The sequence below is a fragment of the Colobus angolensis genome, unplaced genomic scaffold (assembly GCF_000951035.1).
Source record: "Colobus angolensis palliatus isolate OR3802 unplaced genomic scaffold, Cang.pa_1.0 Scaffold419, whole genome shotgun sequence".
Classification (NCBI taxonomy): domain Eukaryota; kingdom Metazoa; phylum Chordata; class Mammalia; order Primates; family Cercopithecidae; genus Colobus; species Colobus angolensis.
Genome location: NW_012117588.1, coordinates 305886 through 327626, shown reverse-complemented (window position 1 = coordinate 327626; position 21741 = coordinate 305886). Strand labels below are relative to the sequence as shown.

The window sequence follows — 21741 nt, the reverse complement described above, 5'->3', positions numbered from 1 at the left end:
TATAACTTTAATTCCTTGCATTGTTGTTCTTTTCACACTTTAATTTAATGATGAAGTCTTTGTTCATATAGATTTGTTCATATAGATTAAAAAACCCCAGACAGTGGTGGAACTGGATGTCACTCAACTCCCAATTTAGTGCTTCTGCTAAGGTTTTGTTTAAAAAAAAAAAAAAAAGAGGATTTTCTGTATCCTCTGTTGTTTGATTTATGTACTTACTATAATATTAGAGTCTTTTATTTTAATCTGCCAGGCAATATGAAGATCATATTTTTGCTCTTATTTTCTCTTGAAGATAAGAATTAAATACTCCTCCCTTACTTTATTTACCTTAACACTTTTGGGCAGTCTACTTTATAAACTTATAAATGATATGCTTTCATTTAAAATAGAAGCTTTCTTAGTTAAGCAACTATGTTTTCTCCCTTTCTCTTTCCCTTTTTCACGTTTTTAAAAACCAGTCTTTTTCTTTTTCAAAACTAAGAATCATTAAGAAATTTAAGAATTATTAAATGGGCCCCATCATTGAGCTCTAATATATATGGCGTGTAACTGGTTGAATTCCTTAGGCATAATTAAATTCATTCTGTTGTTATCAGCATGTATTCAGAGATTGCTAAATGAATTGGTAGTCTGGAAACTTAGGCATATGTTATGTAAAACATTTTTATGAGTTGGATTTGGATTTGGTGAGAGATGTTAGGAATGGTATCCTAAGATGTCTTATTATTTAGGCAATAATTTAAATGTTAAGAAAATCTTGATTTTGATTATGTGAAAATAGACTAGAAATAACCTGTCTTAAGTACTTATCACATTTGACTATGTTATGAAATTTGACTTATATTTTGGATTGTAAGCTTTCTCAGTGCCAAGGAAATCTTATTTTCATATTTATTTAATTTAAAATTTTTATTTGTTTGATATCTTCTCTAGTGCCTTAAAATAATTCTAGCCACTCAGTACATATTTGAAATGCATTGACTTATTAGTGGAATTTAATTAAATGGCAGCACTGGCAAGAGAAAAACAGTACATTGTTTTATTGAGTAGCATTTGTGAACTGAAATAGGTTAGTTTTAATTTTCATTCTCAAGTGTGGTTGCACAAATATTAACACTTTTTTTTAAAAAAAGGTGATTAAAATGTTTTTTCCTTTGTAGGTGTCATAACTATTGTGGATTCAAAATATGGATTAAAAGTAAGTTGAAAGACTGCTATGAGTGGCTCATTGTTGAGAGCTAGGAATATGGGGGTTGATTGTTTAGTTTTCTTTATGTTTATGTCTGAAATTTTCTTTAACAAAAACTTTCTTCAAAAATATACCCTGAGCAACAGGTGAAATTTGTGTTTTAATTACTAGTTTGTGTTAAATATTTCTTGTCTATTACTCTGAGTTTGATTTGGTGATAAAATTTGGAATTATAATTTGTAATAAGCATATGGGGTTAGGATAGAGTTTAGTATGTATAACTCTTCACAAGGATTCAACTCCAATATTGATAAGTTTTTCTGTTCCATAGAAGAAACTGAGATTGATAAAGCATCTGAGATCTTATTTTTCTTGTTAAATTGCTATTAAACACACACAGGAAATGAGTTTTTTAAAAATATTGAAGACCTAGGTGATGGGTTAATAGGTGCAGCAAACCACCATGGCACACGTTTACCTATGTAACAAACCTGCATATCCTGAACATGTACCCTGGAACTTAAAATTTAAAAACTACATATTGAAGAAGATTAGGATATATACATAGGATTAGTAAGAAGACTGTCTCCATTAAAAGGCATCTTGCATCGCTTCTTGGTCTTTTGGCTAAGATCAAGTGTAAAAGACATCCTGCTATGAATGTTTTTGTTAACTTCTAAGGTCCTTAAATGCATTTAAAAGAAGTTTAATTTATAAAATACATTTAGTAAGATCTTTAAAAGTATGTTGTTACATATAGTAAAATGATATTTCTCAACTCCCCAAGTGAAATACCACTAAAGGCAGAAGAGAATGAAATTATCCCATCCACTGACTTGGTCCCAATCTGAGCATATGGATAGGGCCCAAAGCAGTAATTTCTTAGAAGTTTAAATTCAGTGTTAAAAAATTTGTGTCTGTTTTGTATCCAACCTCATAATGTATCTGAACGTGTTAATTTTTTTGTTTGTTTGTTTGTTTTTGAGACAGAGTCTCACTCTGTTACCCAGGCTGGAGTGCAGTGGCACAATCTTGGCTCACTGCAACCTCCATCTCCCAGGTTCAGGCGATTCCCTTGAAGCGAAACCTCAAGCCTCCTGAGTAACTGGGTTTACAGGTGCACGCCATCACACCCAGCTAATTTTGTATTTTTAGTACAGACGGGATTTTACCATATTGACCAGCCTGGTCATGAACTCCTGACCTCAAGTGATCCACCCGCCTCAGGCTCCCAAAGTGCTGGGATTACAGGCGTGAGCCACCGCACCTGGCTTGAACTTGTTAATGTTTAAGTTTGCTTTTTTTCCCTAAATCTTTGCTGAAATTATGCTCTTAGGGGATATGTCAGGTTTGTCAAATAGTTACCAATACCTCTTCTCTGGGCCTTCTCTCCCTCGTTGATAGAGTGCCCTAATTTGAAAAGCTTGGAAGACAACTTTTTTAGAGTTTAAAATCTCAATTTATGAATTTATGAATATAATATAAGAATCAAAGAATGATCCCAATTACATTATTACAGTTTCACTCAGAAAAATTCCAATGACTGTTGGAAATCATATTTCTTGCAAAATGCTTATGGAGGTAGCAAAAAATCCCAAGTTATTCATTTTGAGTGTTTATTATAGACATGTTTGAATCTATCTCTTCCATAAATTTATTACAAAATATGATATGCCTGTGTGACAGATAACTGCTAAGACTTTTTTTTATAGACTTAAAATGCCATGCTGAAAGTCAAACTGTTTATGTATTTTATGATTATAGGAATAATTTTGTATGTATAGTTGAGTATGGAAAAGAGTTAAATAGAATCTATTATCAGCATGATAGAGGCCAAGAAAACAAAGCAACATTCTGAATAATGCAAACACAGTAAACGTTTAACCTCCTGCCACCGTGATAAAACCTCTTAAATTATTAAATCAATATACCTACACAAAACTGACACACGGTCAGGATAATGGAAACTTTAGATTTTCTAAGTCGGATGCCAGATAAATAACTTTGCCTTGATGTAAAGAATTTTCCAACTTGTCCAATTCCTCTGGTTGCAAAGCTTGACCTCAGTAGCTGCTTGTGATTCAGAGAATTCTGAGGCAGTACAAGTAATGACACTTGGATAATGGGCAGCAATTTAAGAATGTCATGCTTCACAGAGCCAGCCCATCACAAGTAAAGCTGAGAAATGGTACCCTGTGGCCGGCCAGCCAAATTGAAACTGAAGTGGTAATTGATATCGTGGGATATCACTCTAATGGGATTGTCACCCATTGATCTGAAATATTCATTTTTTAATCATAGGCAAAGAATTGGACAACTTAAAATGACAGCTCTCTATTCTCAGGACTTGACACCCAGGCTACTGACATTGTTCTTTTCAGTTCTACAAATGTGACAGCATTTAATGCAATAGAAGCAATGAATGAAGTTACCCAGAAAAGGTCAAGTGAGAGGTTTCTTCTTGGTTCCTCTGTTATATTGCACAATCTGTTGAAACAATTCAGTCAGAAAACAGTTGGCTTGGAAAAGGCCAGAACAATAAATAGACTGACATTATGCAATAATTTTTTAAAAACTAAAATAGTATTAGGTCTGTAACCAATCCATTTGAAAGAAATAGTTCCTTCCGGCTGCTGCGTTTTAAAAATGACACCAGACATCTTTGACACTAGATTTATTTCCACTCTGGTCAACAGTAGTATTCTTTCACAGCCAGTGAGTTTTAAGATAAGTTTTTTCTTTTCTTTCTTTCTCTTTTTTCGGTCCAGTTTCTTTCTTTATTTCTGCAGAAAAGGACACTCTGAAGCCCTTCATGAAGTTATGTCTACAGTGGTGTTATTTCAGAGAGTTCCTTTGTTTCTCTCCCTAACCCCCCCAAATTTATTGAGGTATAATTGACAAGTAAAAATTACATATATTTAAGGTATACAATGTGTGAATTACATTATAAAACAATCGAACTAGTTAACATATCCATCACTTCACATTTTTTGGGGGGGGGAGGGGCTGGTAAGAACAATTAAGATCTATCTCTTAGCAGATTTCAAGTATACAATAGAATTAACTCCTGTCATCCTGCTCTAATTAGCTCTCCATGACTTATGCATCCTGCATAACAAACTTAGTACTCTTTGACCAACATGTCACACCACTCCCTTTTAATTTCCTGTGTTTTTTGTGGTAAGTTAAATTGGGGTTTTGAACCTTAGCCTTTTGAATATGTTGGATTAATTAGTACCAAAATTATTTTTGTCTTTTTTGATATATAAGCAAAAGCCATAGTTCTTAAGCAGAGATAAGGAATAATTTGGACATCTATATAACATAAAATATTTAAAAAATATTTTGCAAAAATTTTTTCTGCATTTACTTATACAGGTTGAATAGAATGCCAAAATTTCCATTTTGCTTTATTTTATAAATGAAAGTTGTCTGACTTAATGACCAAATGGTATATAATGTATTATTGGAGAATGTTCTTTTGGATAGAAGACATTGGTTTTATACTTTTTTGCAAAGTTTGACTTGGGAAGGTAGGAAGTCACATGAGGGAAATGCAGGGCTGATGTCTAAAGAAAATAAATGTTAGTATGCACTTATTTTTTTAAATGTTTGTATAGTTTTCCTATGTGCGTAGGAGAGAACATTTATCCCTTCTGCTATCATTGTATATGATTACATAGAATTTTAATATAGTTGTAAATATTGGCAGGCTTTCATTTGGGGTGATTTTCGTTTATTTTTGTATTTGATACTTTCTGACTGCCTGGAGGTAGTAGAACATTAGTCTACCACTGTTAGCTTTGAGTGAAGAATTCTAATATTTTGGAGAGGTAAATACATTTAAAACATTGTACATTACCATGTGAAACTACCATTTTATTAGTTACATTTAGGCATGGAAATGCAAAAACAAATCTGTAATTCTTCTGTCATATCATTTTTATGCTTCACAAATTCATAGCCAAATAGCCCCAATTTCATATGTTAAAAAAACTTCCATAAGATCAATAATATAATATCTTGAAAAATATTTCAGTTTGAAAAGACTTTCAGTACTATAGGATAATTCAGAGGCTGATGCCTTGCCAAAAATATATCTGTTAAGTAGATTTACTGTTAAATGGGAAGAGATTTGTTGCTGCATGTTATATGGCATTTTCCATGTAACATCTTTTGTGTATCCCCACAACAGGAGGTGTTAACTACAATTCATTCAACAAATATTTGTTGAGCCTGTGTGCCAGGCACCATTCCAAGGGCTGTTAACAGCCTTACTATCTAGAGGCAGAGTATATAACAATAGGACTTGTTGTAGCCTCAGGCCAAGATGAATTATGAAAAAAATATTAAACTTGGTCTTTTGGCATGGAATGATTTTTGATACAATACTTGCCAAGTTCTGTGACTTCCGTAATTGCAGAGTGGGTCTGCAGTTGAACAAGATTTTGCCTGAAGTATAAGTATCATTGCCATGATTTTATTTCAGTTTTGTTTTCCTCAAAATAGAATTTGCTAAACTTTTAGAAGGAAAAAACGTTTCTTCTATAGACCTAATCAAGCTTGTTAAATAAAATTATTACCTGCTTGCTCTTAGGTTCCAAACTCTTCAGATACTCCTAATGATCATCTCCCCATGAGTTATGAAACGGGCTTGGCTCTGATATATGATTATTAACTTTTGTGTAGCATTGTACACAGACTGATTTGATGTGACATGAAAGTTTTCACAAAGACTTTATAATTATGTTCATTTTACTTGATGGGTGTATGTTCAATTAAAAAAAAAAGTCCCTGTGATTGTATATAAAATATAGTATCCTGTGATGAGGAGGATGTTAGATTTAGTTTCTTCCTTTATAAATGAAAATATCCTTCTCTCATAATTGTTATGAAAGCTAAATGAGAAAATATATATAATTTATAAAGTTAAATTCAAGGATTTAATTCATTTGTAAAGTTGGCTTCAAATATAGAGTATTACTATAATCTAGTTGCCCCTAACCTCAGCAGCCAGCTTTTTATTGTGACAGGGAACCTCCATTGAGGTTTGAGGTAATGAGGGTAAAAATGTAATTTCCCAGAGAAGAAGCTTGTGACGTTGATGACTTTAGGGATGTAAACAGGATTATGAGGGGGAAAAAAAAAGAAACACAAAAAACCTTGCCTTCAGAGAGATGAAAACTACCACATGGGCTCTAAGTCTGTGTCAAAATATTTTTGGGAGTTAGCCTGACTCTGGAGAGGTCAGTAAAATAAACGGTTACACTGAGAAGCCAGATTAGCAAGTATGGGTTTCTAAATGATAAACTGCTTTTAGGCTAGAATCAGAGCTGAATCAGCCCTCCGACCGCTTATTTGTTTCTAGGGTGTTTGAAAGGCCTAGTACTGAGTTCATGTGGTACATGATTGTGGGCAGGGGAGAAGGGAAATATATTAGATTCTAAGAAACTGTATTTCAGTGGTTATCCTTTTTTTTTTTTAAATAAGTAATAATGAATATTTACAACAAGAACAGTTTTGTAAGAAGGAAAATACCTAAAATCTGAACTAATCTTCTGTGTTTTTATGACATTATGTGAATCAAAGGGGTTTTCCTTGTAAGTAAAAGAAAAAGTCAGGAGTATGAAATCCTAAACCCTCTTCCTCCGCCTATAAAACCCTACAGGTTCAATTGTAGAAAAAAATTGCAAATGGGAAAGAAAAATGCTTTCAGCTAGAAAAGTTAGTTTTGAATTTGTGTACTCAGTAACAGAACATGTTGAAATTTTTATTAGATGCAAGAAGATGTCTCTAAAGTAAAATCCTTTGTGTTGACATTAGATTTTTTATTGTATTGTAGTAACTTTATTCAAACTTTATTTTGTTTAGCATTTAACAGAAGAGAAACCTGATGGCCTTATCAATGAAGCTACTAGGTATTCATATTTAAAGTATATATTGATCACTGGCTAATTGTAAAGAGAAAAATCACTAAGATGAAAACCAAAAACAAACTAAGAAATTTTAAAACATAGTCAAGGAAAATTTATTTTCTTTTTTCCCATAGTTGAATTATTGCTATCTATTTATAATGATCTGATAACTAAACTTTTACTTAAAATCATTTTTGTCGTAGCATAAAGTGAATGCTGAACACAGGAGTTCTGTAATTTTGAGGAACTCGGGAAATATTAACATTTAAAAATTTTTTTTGTTACACAATTTCTTTGGGATTGAAGATTTATATATATATATAATCTGCATAATTTTATATATATATATATAAAATTATTATTATTACTTTTGAGACAGAATCTCACTCTGTCACCCAGGCTAAAGTGCAGCAGATCTTGGCTCACTGCAACCTCTGCCTCCCAGGTTCAAGCTATTCTCTTGCCTCAGCCTTGCAAGTAGCTGGGATTACAGGCATGAATCCACTGTGCCCGGCCTAACTTAAGTATTTTTGTAACTTTTTTCCTTATGAAAATATGGTTATTATAGAAAATATAAATAAGCCAAATAGAAAATAGCAAAATTGGATTTGTGATGTACATACTATTGAAACCTGCTTTTTCAGTGAACTAAAGTTAATTTGGTTTTGAGAATTTAGTTGTATTCTTTGAGATAAAGCATAAGACCCTGAATAATTAAGGAAAATTGAAAGAATTTCCAGTTTTACTCTCCTGTTAAGAGAAAATAGAACTTCTGATTATTATCATCTACTTTGTTATCTAGCATTCAGTCGACTAGATTCTTTACGGAGATAATATACATTGTATTTATAGTGATAAAGAAGAAATTTTTGCAATATCCTGATACATCTTCTGAAGTACAACTTTTTTTTTTTTTAAGAAATTGAGTCTTGCTATGTTGCCCAGGTTGGACTTGAACTCCTGGGCTTAAGGGATCCTCCTTCCTCAGCCTCCTAAGTAGCCAGGACTGTAGGTGTGGTCTACTGTGCCCAGCTCTGAAGTATAGTTTTCAAAAAACCTGTTTAATAGGTTTTTTAGTATTAAGTGAACTTATTCTATGTCTTTGAAAATTTTGGTAAATATTACAGTATTTTAATACATAAACTCTTCTTATTTTCACCATATTGGATATCTGAATTTTATGCTTTTCTTCACAAAGAAAATTATGAGTTTAAAATCATCCTTTTGATTGTAAACTTTTTGAGACTTATCTGTGTAGCACAAGAGTAGCAAGTAAGAAAACTTAGTAAATACTTTGCGTATGGGTAATGTGAAATCTGAACTTGTATAGTAATGAATGCAGTTCATTCCCATTGAAAAATTAGCGGATTAGGAGTAAACTGAATCACTCCTATAGAGCACTATGTAATTCTTAACTGATATATTGATCTACATGAGGTGTTTTTATTTATTTTTAATTTGTTAACATTTCTCTTTTGATGTATTAATCTGCATGTGTGTATGTTATTTTAAATTTCTTAATATTTCTTTTTGTTTGCTATTTTAGGCAAGTTGCTTTGGCAGATATCATTCTCATCAATAAAACAGACTTGGTTCCAGAAGAAGATGTAAAGAAATTAAGAATGACAATTAGGTACAAAATGATAAGTGTGTTAAGTGCTTGCAGATCTATATTGTATATACAGAATATTTTTTACTCTGATTGTTGCTCTGTAGAAACTTAAGGTACAAGGTTGACCTGCTTCAAGAACCATTAGGGAATCACATATGTTGTTGATGGCTAATTGTTATATAAATAGTAATGCATAAAATTAGTCCCCAGTGCTTGCAGAATATAGTTTACAGTTAATAGACTGATATTCAGGGTTTTCTCACTCCATCCTTCTTCTCCTGTCTTCTCTTTGACTCTTTCCTAATGTCAGTCTTCCCTGACTCTACCCAGAATGGTTAATTCACTTTCCCATGGATGCATCCTGCCAGTTCCTGTCTTTACTCATAATGTATTCTCACTCTGCCAATCTTTGAATTCTTTCTTGTTCTGTTTTTTTTAATTTATTCTATAGAGCCTATTCTGTCTCTCCCCCACGCCTGTGTGAAGTCTTCCCTGACTCAAGTGGTCTCACTTTTCCCTGAATTCTCATTGACTTCATCTTCCTTAACTGTCAACTATGCCTTGTCTTCCAGCTTTTTTTTTTTTTTTTTTTTTTTTTTTGAGACGGAGTCTCGCTCTGTTGCCCAGGCTGGAGTGCAGTGGTGCGATCTCAGCTCACTGCAAGCTCCGCCTCCCGGGTTTACACCATTCTCCTGCCTCAGCCTCCCGAGTAGCTGGGACTACAGGTGCCCACCACCACACCTGGCTAGTTTTTTTTGTATTTTAGTGGAGACGGGGTTTCACCATGTTAGCCAGGATGGTCTCGATCTCCTGACCTCATAATCCACCCGTCTCGTCCTCCCAAAGTGCTGGGATTACAGGCGTGAGCCACCGCGCCTGGCCCCAGCTTGCTTTAATATCTTCTTTGTCCATAGCCAAGGCAGATCAGCATAGGACAATCAGGACAATATGAATGATGCTCAAATATGTGCTAACAGTCATTTTGCTGACTGTTCTGGAGACTCCCATTCCTTTTGAAAACAAAGATGGACTTTTCAAATGAGGTTATAGTTCAGGCACTTTGTTTTGAATTATTTTGTAAGACCTGAACTAACAAAAGCCCTATACAGAGAGACATTTGGTAGTTATTATTATTGGTTATCTTTAATGTGTACAATGCTTTGAGCGTGATGCCTCAAAATTACTATTCTTTGTATTTGTAAGTTCTACTGACATCAGATTTTGAATCTGTCATCTCAGTTCATATAGTACATATTATAAATTGAATCAATAAAGGTAAGACTCATTAGATTATTTGCAATGATTAATGATTGGAAGAAAGAAATTCATATTTTTTCCACATATTTCATCGTATTTTAATAGTAAAGTCCTTAAACTTTACTATAAACAAAATATAATGTCTCCATGTGAAGGGTAGGTATTGTTGCATCGTGTTGAAGATCACACGGACCTTGGAATCTGCTTGGGTTCTAATCCTTGGTCTGTTTCTCATTGTCTTAGGGAGCTTATTTACCCTTTTAAAGCCGCCTCTGTAAAAGGCATAATGCGTATCATAAGTTTGTTTTGAGTATTACATGAGACAATGTTGGTAAACTTTGCACAGTGCTGACACATCGTAAGTGCTCTGTTAGCTATTATTATGTAATTTTTTTCTTAGCTTACATAGTAAGTTCAAGGTATAGTAAAAAAGGTAAGAAAGAAAAAGATGGCTGATTTTGAAAAGGTGAAAGTGATGAATGAAGATTGCTTTTACATTTTTTGACACTGGTCTTCTAATCTTGTTTCTCTTCAAAAATCTTGTGCACCATTGTGATTGCTAAGAAGAACACAATCTATTTAGCAAACGTTTTTGGCATAAAAGGAATGATAATTATTACTTGGCTTTTATATCCTTATAGAGACCTAAGCTAAATCTCTGACACTGACAATATTGACTATTAGCCAGCTTGTTAACAGTACTAGAAATGAATTTGGAAGAAGCCATTTGATAAATTACACACCCTTTTGGCTTTTACCCTCCCTTTATATCAGACTTGTGACTGACTCAGAATCATATTTGGGGAGTTGAAAAAAGGTAAACATGTTTGAGAGGGAGTGGCCATCAGACTATAGAGTGTATTCAAAAAAGAAGATTAAGAATTTTGTAAAATAGTGGAGAGACTTGCCTCAGAATCATTATATGTGGGAAGCCTTACTCATGAGAACAAACTTGAACAAATAGCAAGAATCTTGGGTAAGTAACCCTAAAGACAATTGAATTCATGATAGAGAATTGACGATTGATGATAGACAATGGAAAAGATATAGATGAAGTATACAATGTGTTGAAAAGATTTTAACAGGTACTTTTGGTGCCATACAAAGCCATATTCTATAGCATCAAAAGAGGGAGAACAGACATAATGGGTAGAGAGCCTAGTTAGGGAACTGAAGAGGTTATTCTATAAAGGAACCTGGGATGTGTGACTTAGAATTACTGTGAATACTAAGGACAGGCTGGGGGCAAAGCCACTTACAACCAGGTTTTTATTTTTAGTGTGTATATAGCCATTTCTACTATGTATGCCTGAGGAAGAAAGTGACCACCGTAAAAATTTTGAGTATCTACTCATTTTTAAGAACATTAGGATAACTGACTACTTATGAATGACTTTTTCTAAAGTGAAGCATCTTTTTATTAATCACAAAGTAGCCCTTAATCTGACAGTTGTGCGAAGTTTTGTATATATGTTTTATTGATGTATGAATGGAATATATGTGATTTATGGTTTGAAGGAAAATCATAATTATTTTTTAAAGCAAGTTTTGTTTTTCTGTTTTTAATTTTTTTAAGTATTTTTAATAAATAAACACAGATATATTTGTGTATGCTTATTTCCTGTTTTAGAAATAATGTACTTTGTATACTTTTTTAAAAAGTTAATTTTTACTTTTAAACTTTGTCTTCCTCATTTATTATTTATTTCAGATCCATAAATGGACTAGGACAAATCTTAGAAACACAGAGATCAAGGTACTTTTAAAAAGCTATTCATAATATACTAACAACAAATCATTTTAGTTATTAATAATAAACATTAAGTAATTGACAAATACACTTGATTCTAATATAAGAAAGACGTAAGTGCATTTAAAAAGAATTGGATCCAAAATGTTATTTGGAATGCTCTTACTAAGTTAGTTTGGCATATTTAGCTATCACATTTGCCTGTCTTTAAAACTAAGATTACAAAGCCATGATAACACTATGTAAGTGTTTGCTTAAGGAGGAAGAAAAGACTTCTAAACACTCAAGAGGATAACTCAGTACAGAAATCTGAAGAAGTATATTGAGGAATCTTCTCTTAATTTGAAGTCTTTAAATGGCTTTTTAATATTTTAAAAGCCTTCTTAGTGTTTCATAGTTGCCAAAAAATACATGGAGTCTTTATTTTACCGTGAAGTTCCTGACAAATTCTTTTATTAAATTTTGATTTTCATTTTCTTTAGGTTCTGTTCCTAAAACATCTGTGAAGTGTATTTCTGTAGATTAAACTCTGTTTTCCATTGAATGTTATCTTAATTTCAGAAAATTTCTGTGCAGGGTTATTTTGTTAAACTCATTTTTTTTTTTTGGTGAGAAAGGCTCAGCAGCTGATAAACTCAGCAACAGGCAGCCAGGAGCTCTGAGACTCACAGCTGGCAGTCTAGTTCAACTCAGTCTCTACTTGAGAGATTCTTTCTTTGGAAGTACAGTAGAGGCCTTAGGTGAGTGGCTTGTCTGCTATGGCAGAGATTAGAGGTACTGACAGACTGCCGTAAGTGTTAGGCAGCAACAGCAGCAGCTGCTTATATGCATGTGAACAGCTGGGGAATTTGGTATGCATTCTCAGGAGCCACTCATCTGCTGGTAGAGGTAGCAGAAGAATGCCCTTAGTGTAAGTCTTCTACAACCATACACCAAATGTGCTCCCCACATTTCAAATTCCATTGTAGAAAGTCTCTGATAATCTCATTTATACTATGAGCCATTCCTCAGTATCCGTCTTCTTCTTTTTAGTGTTCTACGATTCATTTCTCCTTAAGTTTTCTCTTCTTTACAAAATGTCACACAGACAAGTGCATAATACTTAAAGAAGCTTTTAAAAATAATGGTCATAAATAGCTTTGGTTCTGTCTTAATATTGGTGTTTATAAATATTTTCAGTCAAGTCTCTTCTTTTGTTTTCATTTTGGAAATATCCATGTCCTGAATAAAAGTTTCATCTTGATTAGTTTATTATGTAACAATTTAGTTTGTTTGACATTTCTAACTTTTATTTCTAATATTTGCTTTATTATAGAACAGTAAACATGCAGTGATTGATTTTTGTTACTTCAAGTGGATGAGTGAGCAAGTAACTAAAATCTTCTTCTGTGAATTCTTCTTCAGTGTATGGAGGTTGCCAATGCATCTGAGAATCTAGGGACTTTCTGAAATAGTACTTCCTTGCTATGAGGACTGAAGTTGGTTTAGAATCCTTTTCAATGAAGATCAGATGTCCTGAGTAGAATTCTTATTATTGGGTCCTGAATCTTACGTTAAATATTCTCTCAAATTCCTTGAGGCATAGCAACTTGAGCTTACCAGTTTAGAAACTGGAGGTTTGGGCTGGGTGTGGTGGCTCAGCCTGTAATCCCAGCACTTTGGGAGACTGAGGTGGGCGGATCATGAGGTCAGGAGATTGAGACCATCCTGGCTAACATGGTGAAACCCCATCTCTACTAAAAATACAAAAAAATTAACTGGGCGTGGTGGCGGGTGCCTGTAGTCCCAGCTACTCGGGAGGCTGAGGCAGGAGAATGGCATGAACCCGGGAGGCGGAGCGTGGAGCTTGCAGTGAGCTGAGACTGCACCACTGCACTCCAGCCTGGGCGACAGAGTGAGACTCCGTCTCAAAAAAACAAAGAAACAAACAAAAAAAAACTGGAGATTTGGTTAACAAAATAGTCAAAGTCACTCTTATAGAAGTTTTGTTTTATTGTTTGTTTCTTAAAAATTTTTACTATCGTGTAGCTGACAAGTACTGACAATAAACTGCTATAAGCATGTGTAGGAAAAGGCTCACCTTGAGTAGTTAAGAGTAAGGAAAAGGAATAGTGTGTAGCATCGTCTTATTGGTAAGACTTAAGTTGATTTACTAGCAAATGGAAGTACTAGTGAACCATACAGATTTCAGATATAGGAATAAAAGATGAGAAGATGTGTCATTTTAATCTTCTCTAGACTTTTTCCTAATTTTTAGAAATGTAAGTGGACTGAACAGAGGAAAACCAAAACACAGTTGGTCAATAATAAGTTAAATTAATTTGACAAACTGCCTGCTATGCATTTCATAGCATTTTAAGGACTATTTAAGCAATGGATAAGGCAAAAGCTGCTTTTAAGGAGATCAGTCATTGGGGGGAAACAGAGAAGCAAACAAACAAAAAGGCAACATATTAGATATTAATGTAAATACAAGAATTTTAAAAGCACAGAGTTCTATAATAATAGGAAAATAGAGGGAATGATTACTCAACTTTTCTTGAAAAAGAGTCAGGAAAATATTGACCGAGAAGGCAGTCATTGACCTAAGTCTTAAATAATGAGTAAGGCTTTTACAGATGAACTAGGGTAGGGACAACTTTCCAGGTATAAGGAAGATTTTGTATTCCAGGGACCTTTGAATATTTTAGAATGGCTAGAAAACTTGGTATTATGTAGCACAGAAAAAGTGGTATCACTGAAGAGATAGAGAACTTACCACAAAAGGGTTTTGAATGCCATGCTACATAGTTTGGATTTTCTTCTGTAGGGAGCAAGGAGTTAGTGAAGGGTTTTAAAAGCAATATGACTCTTGGGAGGTAGATTCAATGTGGGGCTAATCTCTGAGGTATAGGAAATACAGGAAAGAGGAGCAACAGGTCGGGTAGTGGTGGAAGTAGGTTTGGAAAATGTGATTAGTTTTGTAAACATTTTTGAGTTTGAAGTGCCACTGGGGAAGGCATTTGGAAATTTATTTCTAGAGTTCAAGACTGAGCTATCATTGCAGTTTGCTCAGCTATTTACTGAGCTATCTACTGTCAATTTGAGATACTGGATACTTGGATTGGCTGGTGCACCCCGTTTGTGAGACTCACTGGAGTTTGAAGAGATGACCATTGGAAAATATCCCTAAGTTGTAGCTGCAGTTCCAGCCCCACCTTGGAGAGCCAAAACGCTCTTTGTTTCACTCTCCTGTCCTTGGTCTTAAGCTACTTAAGCAGCTTTTAGACATAGGGAAAATTGAAAGCATCTCTTTTAGGAAAAACATTAGGTGCTTCTGGAATAGAGAGTTCAAGATATTAGGGGAAAAATGAACTTTTGAAGCTTTTTCTTTCCCTTTTTTGTTCACTTCATTCTTTTACTCAGTTTTAAAATGCTGGTAATGGTTTTTTTTGTTTGTTTTTTTTTGTTTGTTTGTTTTTTGTTTTTGTTTTTTTTTTTGGCTATTTTAATGCTTTGGAAAAGATCTGATAGTTTTATCTCCAAAGGAGGAAATTAATTTGATGCCATTGAAATTAGTTTTCTAGCCATATGCCTTGAATGAGTGAAGAATTTCTTTTTCATGGTGGTACTAAATTTGGGGAAAGCTATAGAAACTTTCATCTGGAAGCTTACACTTTTCTCTTTATTGAAAATTTGGTGAGAGACTTGGGTATTTTATTATTTTCTGTCAAAGAGTGTAATTTGTTGTACAGATCTAATAGTGATCCTTTTTTTGGAAGTATGGAAAGAATCTGAGTATAAAGCAGAATTACCTCTGGATGACATGTATTCTCAAGGACACTGTCACAGTGAAACAGTTTATTTAGAAGCTTATGTTTTCCAAATTGTTGAATTTGATATTCACAAAATTGGCATGTGTAAACTTTATTAAACTTTAAGCTGTTTCTTAAGATGAAGATGACAAACTTGGAGGGAAACTCCATTCATTTGGTTTATTTTTATTTTTATTTTTTTTTATCTTTTTGAGACAGAATCTCACTCTGGTTTGAGACAGAATCTCATTCTGTCCCCCAAGATGGAGTGCGGTAGTGCGATTTTGGCTCACTGAAACCTCTGCCTCCTGGGTTCAAGCAGTTCTCCTGCTTCACCCTCCCTGTAGCTGGGATTACAGGTGGGTGCCACCACACCCAGCTAATTTTTGTATTTTTAGTAGAGACGAGATTTCGCCACATTGGCCAGGCTGGTGTCAAACTCCTGGCCTCAAAGTGATCTGCCCACCTTGACCTCCCAAAGTGCTGGGATTATAGGCATGAGTCACTGTGCCCCTCATTTGTGACCTGTCAATATAAATATGCTTAGTAGTGGAGGGAGGGGTGGGGAGTGAAAAAGGAAATATGTTTAATATTAAGACTTTGGCCTCTTAGTGTAAACTGATATTCAAAAATTTCTTCATAGAACATTTGCTTCTTTGCTTGATCATTTTTCTAATTCTGTAAATCTGAAATGCCCAGAATTTGAGTTGTTGTTATAGTCTATTAACATAGAACTTTGGAGTAGTAAGATGGGAATTTGTCTGCCTTTTGCCAAGATAAGCATTCGTAATCTAACACAGTATTGCTGCCACGAGTATGAGTATGTGATAGACTGTTGAGAATAAACAAAGCAGGCACAGTTGGTCAGTCCTAAGATGAAGGAGATGTTTTTTCTTATATGTTTATACATTTAAAAAAAAAAAAAAATCTTGACTCTGACCAATGATTTTTTTTTTCCTTGTAAGAAAATTTAACAAATGTTTGGCAAGCTTCTGGAATCTAAATTTGAAATTATACATTTGTCATTTTCTTTCAACATTTCTTCACCTTAACTTTGACTATGGAGAAATCACTATCCTCTGCTGTATTTTTTTTTTTTTTTTTCTGTGCCAGGCTGGAGTGCAGTGGTGCAATCTTGGCTCACTGCAACCTCCACCTCCCAGATTCAAGTGATTCTCCTGCCTCAGCCTCCCGAGTAGCTGGTACTATAGGCGTGTGCCACCACATCCAGCTAATTTTCGTGTTTTTGGTAGAGACAGGGTTTCACCACGTTGGCCATGGCCAGGATGGTCTTGATCTCTTGACCTTGTAATCCGCCTGCCTTAGCCTCCCGCAGTGCTGGGATTACAGGCATGAGCCACCGCGCCCGGCCTGTCTTCTGCTGTTTTCTGAGCTTATGTTAAAATTATAACTCAATCACCAGTCTTTATAAATTTGCTTTTTTATATTTAAACCAAACCTACTGCTAATTGTGATGTTATTCTCACCTGATTTGAATCATTGAATTCAATTAAATAAGTTTAATTATCATTAAATAATTCTAAGAGAAATGATGTCTATTCGGATGGCGGGAATTTTCTTTCTACATGCAGCCCCATTCTGAATGAATGAAATCAAATCACATGAAGATCAAGGTCCTAGAGTAACTTAATATTTTCTACATTGGTTATTTGACTTCTCGTTTTTATATTACATGTTATATCAAGGGAGGGGGAATAAACGAAATGCAAAAATTGCAGAGGTATTTGGAATGTACCTATTTGTTAATTCTATTTGGCATTTCTTTTGTTTAATCTTTTGAGTAATAAGCTGCTTGGAAAAGTTTCTGTTCTTTAGCTGATTTTTTTTTAGCTATAAAAATGTACTTGGAAAGCTCATAAATTTCAGGATTGAAAAGATAATTGAAAGTTTTTTTTAAAAAAAGCTAATTCATTGAAGTAATAACCAAATAATTTTCAATCTTGATTCAACTGTGATTCAAATCTTATATGATTTGCCCACTTCTATGAATTTTATGTATAAAATTTTTTAAGAGTCAGAGTTTTTTTCCTTGATTAATTGGATGTATTTTCACAGAATTTCCAGCTGCTCATGTTAGTTTTTTTCCTTTTAGAGTTGATCTCTCTAATGTATTAGATCTTCATGCCTTTGATAGTCTCTCTGGAATAAGGTATGTTTTGTATAATTTGCTTACTTTTATTGTTATGTACCTTTTTTCCCCATAGTTAACAGCAATGATTTGCACAATTGCATCCTTGATTTAAGCTTCCTGCCATTCCTTTGGCGTACAAGACCATTCTTAATGAGATGTGTTCTTGGAAGTTTTACTAATTGGTTGTTTGGAAATCATATTGCATTTTCCTGTAGAAATTATAGTGTAAATGATAGTTAACTTTAGAGGCTAATTGTTAACACTTCTATACTAAACACTATGTATAACACTCTTTCTATGAGAAAATGCATGAAATACATAGAAAACTTTAGCTTAGGGTTCTCACACAAATAACTCTCTTCACTTTAATAATGGATTAGTTTTCTGCCTTCTGTGGGGAATCTTTTTGGTACGGGAGGGAAGAAAGATTAGTTATTCTGGTACATCAGTATCTTTTTCTTTTTTTGTTATACTGTGAACATCTAACATGCGATCTACCGTCTTAACAATTTTTTAAGTGTACAATACAGTATTGCTAACTATGGGCATGAGGATGTGCAGCAGACCTCTGGAACGTTTCACTCTTTATAACTGAAGCTGTATACCCCTTGAATAGTAGCTTCCCATTTCCCTATCTTTGTAGCCCCTGGCATCCACAATTCTACACTCTTTCTGTGGGATTGACTATTTTAATTACCTGACACAAGTGGAATCATGCATTATTTGTCTTTCTGTGACTGGTTTATTTCACGTAGCATAAAGTCATCAAGGTTCATCCATGTTTTTGCATATAGCAGGGTTTCCTTTTTAAGGCTGAATAATATTCCATTTTCTACATATACCATGTTTACTTTATCCTTTTTTCTGTTAGTGGACATTTAACTTGTTCTCACAGCTTGGCTATTGCAAATAATGCTGCAATGAATATCTCGTAAGTCTCATATATGTCCATATAAGATCATGAACATGGACATCTCTCTGGGTATTTTGAGTTGGTGGGGCAGGTTTGCTTAAGGGTAGGCATGGTGGGTGGCTCTATACTTGAGATTTCTAATTCTCATTCCGATATGTATTTCTTTTCTTTTTTATTTATTTATTTTTTTGAGATGGGGTTCTCTGTCACCCAGGCTGGAGTGCAGTGGCACAAACATGGCTTACTGCAACCTCGACCTCCTGGGCTCAAGCTATCCTCCCATCTCAGCCTCCCGAGTAGCTGGGACCACAGGCATGTGTCACCATGCTCGATTTTTTTTTTTTTTTAATTTTCTGTAAGCATGGGATCTTGCTATATTGCCTAGGCTGGTCTCAAACTCCTGGGCTCAAGTGGTCCTCCTGCCTTAGCCTCCCAAAGTGCTGGGATTACATGTGTGGGCCACCACACCCAGCCTTATATATATATTTCTAATTTTGCCTTAGCCATGCCCTTAAAAGCTAATTCTATTTTCAACTAGTTTATTTATTTATTTATTTTTTTCACCTTCAGTCTGTAGTATTGTTCACATTTTGAAAGCAATACCTACAGTAACCTGTGAGGTAGGACACAATAGTGTTTTATTGGACCCCTTTTAAACTTTATAAATTGGAAAAATTAAATTTGCATGTAGTTTGTAGAAAAAAAAAAGAAAGAAAAAAGAAATTGATTGAGATTATTTCAGCAACCAGAAGTCTGGGATAGGCAGGGCAGTTATTCCTCCGTCTCAGTTTGGAAACTGAAGCTCAGAGAGTAAACTTGTCAGTGACAGAGTTATTCAAGAAGTTGTCTTCAGTTGAGACATATGTTTTTCACCTGTAGCTATGGTATTGGAGCAGTACCTTTTTAGACTAAACAAATTATGGCTAAAATTATAAAGGTATTTTCGGGGTACCTAGAAAACATCAGCATTTTGCTTTTCTAGTTCCTGTTAGTAGGAAGGCAGAAAAGTTTGGTGTACCTGAATTACATGTGAGTTATTTCTATTTTTCTAAAAATTCTTATAAATTATGCAAGGTAAAAATGACCACTTGTTGTTTTATGGTAAATATAGTTATATCCTTTCAAGCCACTGCTGTACAAAGTTGTGAAATCTCCCTGAGCCTTTTTCCCTCATGTCAGCTTCAGGTGTCCAGTATCACTTATGCTTGATAATGATTGTATGAAAATCATTCAGAATTATACTATATTTTTTCATATGAAACTTTTGTTTTACTAATTTTGAAATGACTGTTCTTCCATTAAACTAATACAGCCCTAAGCATAAATTTGGCTTGTTCATTTAAAAATGGTCCTTTTTTCCCATCTTAGTTCTGGCTTTACTAGGGAGATGGATTGGCTGAGGTTGTCATCTAATTCTGGGAGCTTAAGAGCCTTTGTCTTTTGCTACCCATTTCTGAAATAACCAGAAGTCTAGTCCATCCTAACTTTTCTCTTGATGATCCTTTTCTTCTTTTTACTTCAAGGCTCCAGGCCTTCATGTGGCTATCAGTGCTCTTTCACTAGTTAGCCATGATCCCTTTCATCCTCCACATCTGGATTAGAACTACTAATTTGATACAGTGGGCAGTTTTGATGGTTACAGATCCTGTGATACATTTAAATATGTTTACGAGGGGAAAAAAATGAAACAATACTGCATGGAATTTGCCTTTCTTTTTTTTTTTCCTTGGAGACAGAGTCTGGGTCTATTGCCCAGGTTAGAGTGCAGTGGTGTGACGTCGGCACACTGTACCCTCTGCCTCCTGGGCTTAAGCCATTTTCCCACCTCAGACTCCTGAGTAGCTGGGACTATAGGCATGCACTGCCACACCTGGCTAATTTTTTACTTTGGTAGAGAATGGGATTTTGCCATGTTGCTGAAGCTGATCTTAAACTCCTGGGCTCAAGTGATCTGCCCACATCAGCCTCCCAAAGTAATGGGATTATAGGCATGAGCCACCACACTTGGCCTTTTCTTTTTTTATATTTATTTAATTATTTTATTTTATTGAGACAGAGTCTTGCTCTTGACACCTGGGCTGGGGTGCAGTGGCTGTCATGGCTCTCTGCAGTCCTGAACTCCTGGACTCAAGTGATCCTCCCATTAGCCTCCTGAGTAGCTGGGACTACAGGCTTGCACCACCATGCCTGGCTACTTTTTTTGTTTTTACTTTTTTGTAGAGACAGGCTCTCGCTACGTTGCTCAGGCTCATCTTGAACTCCTGGCCTCAAGTGATCCTCCTACTTGGCCTCTCAAAGTGCTGGGATTATAAGCCTGAGCCACTGAACCCAGCACAATTCGCCTTTCTTAAACTAATTTATCTCTGTTCGGTCCAAGAGCTTGCAAGTTGGTTGTCATTTAATATGTTAAACACTGAAATATTTTTTAGTTGAAATTTTATTTTTTCCCTTTACATATTGTATCTTTTAGTATTTTATTTCACTAATAAGAATTAGAGTATGGAATAATTCCCCACCTTGATATTCAGTATATCAATTTTTGTTTTTCCTTTCTACTTCTGTCTTTTGCTGTAATTTGCTGTAATACAGGTACTTTCATTAAGGCATCCAGTTCTTTATATCATTCCATATTTTTACTTCGGAGAAATAGAAATGTTGCTAATTCCATCTTACTGACAATACCTAAATTATTGTTTCTTGTAGAACATAATGGTTTAAATATACAAAACACTAAACTGAGATTTTTTACATTTTATGTGTACAGAATTTACATTTTATGTGTGCAGAGATGCAAATTGTTATAAGATTACAAGTTAATGTGTAAGATGATTTCAGATTTGTGAATTTCAGGTTGTGGTAGTGTTGGAACCCCCGAAAGAGTCCCGCTCTGGGCAGGGGTCGCCGCGAGGGACCACTCGACACCGAAATCACAGCAGAGAGACACTTTTATTTCTAGCGCGCTAGGGTCCCCCGTGCACAAAGATGGCCGAGGGACCCCGAGCGTTGGTTACAAGCTGCTTATAAAGGCAAAACATCACAAATTCAAACAAGGTGCGAAATTCAAACAAAGCTTTAGGGCGCGAGATGATTGGGGCTTGCCATGGCCTGAGCAAGGCGTCTCGCTCTGATTGGCTGGGGCTTGTACGCATGGGGGGG

At 34.8% G+C, this 21741-nt stretch overlaps 1 protein-coding gene across 4 annotated transcripts in view; it reads left to right on the top strand.

Moving 5' to 3' along the window:
- The window catches only part of LOC105522079 (COBW domain-containing protein 3), a 62770-nt gene that overhangs the window by 17034 nt on the left and 23995 nt on the right, over positions 1-21741 (top strand). For 2 of the 4 annotated variants that reach the window (XM_011956461.1, XM_011956459.1), the window contains 5 exons: positions 1164-1201; positions 7064-7110; positions 8654-8740; positions 11688-11732; positions 17634-17690. In XM_011956461.1, the coding sequence (XP_011811851.1) occupies positions 1164-1201; positions 7064-7110; positions 8654-8740; positions 11688-11732; positions 17634-17690 (274 nt within the window). The remainder of the gene's footprint in view (positions 1-1163; positions 1202-7063; positions 7111-8653; positions 8741-11687; positions 11733-17633; positions 17691-21741) is intronic. The other 2 variants (XM_011956460.1, XM_011956462.1) reach the window with 2 other exon arrangements.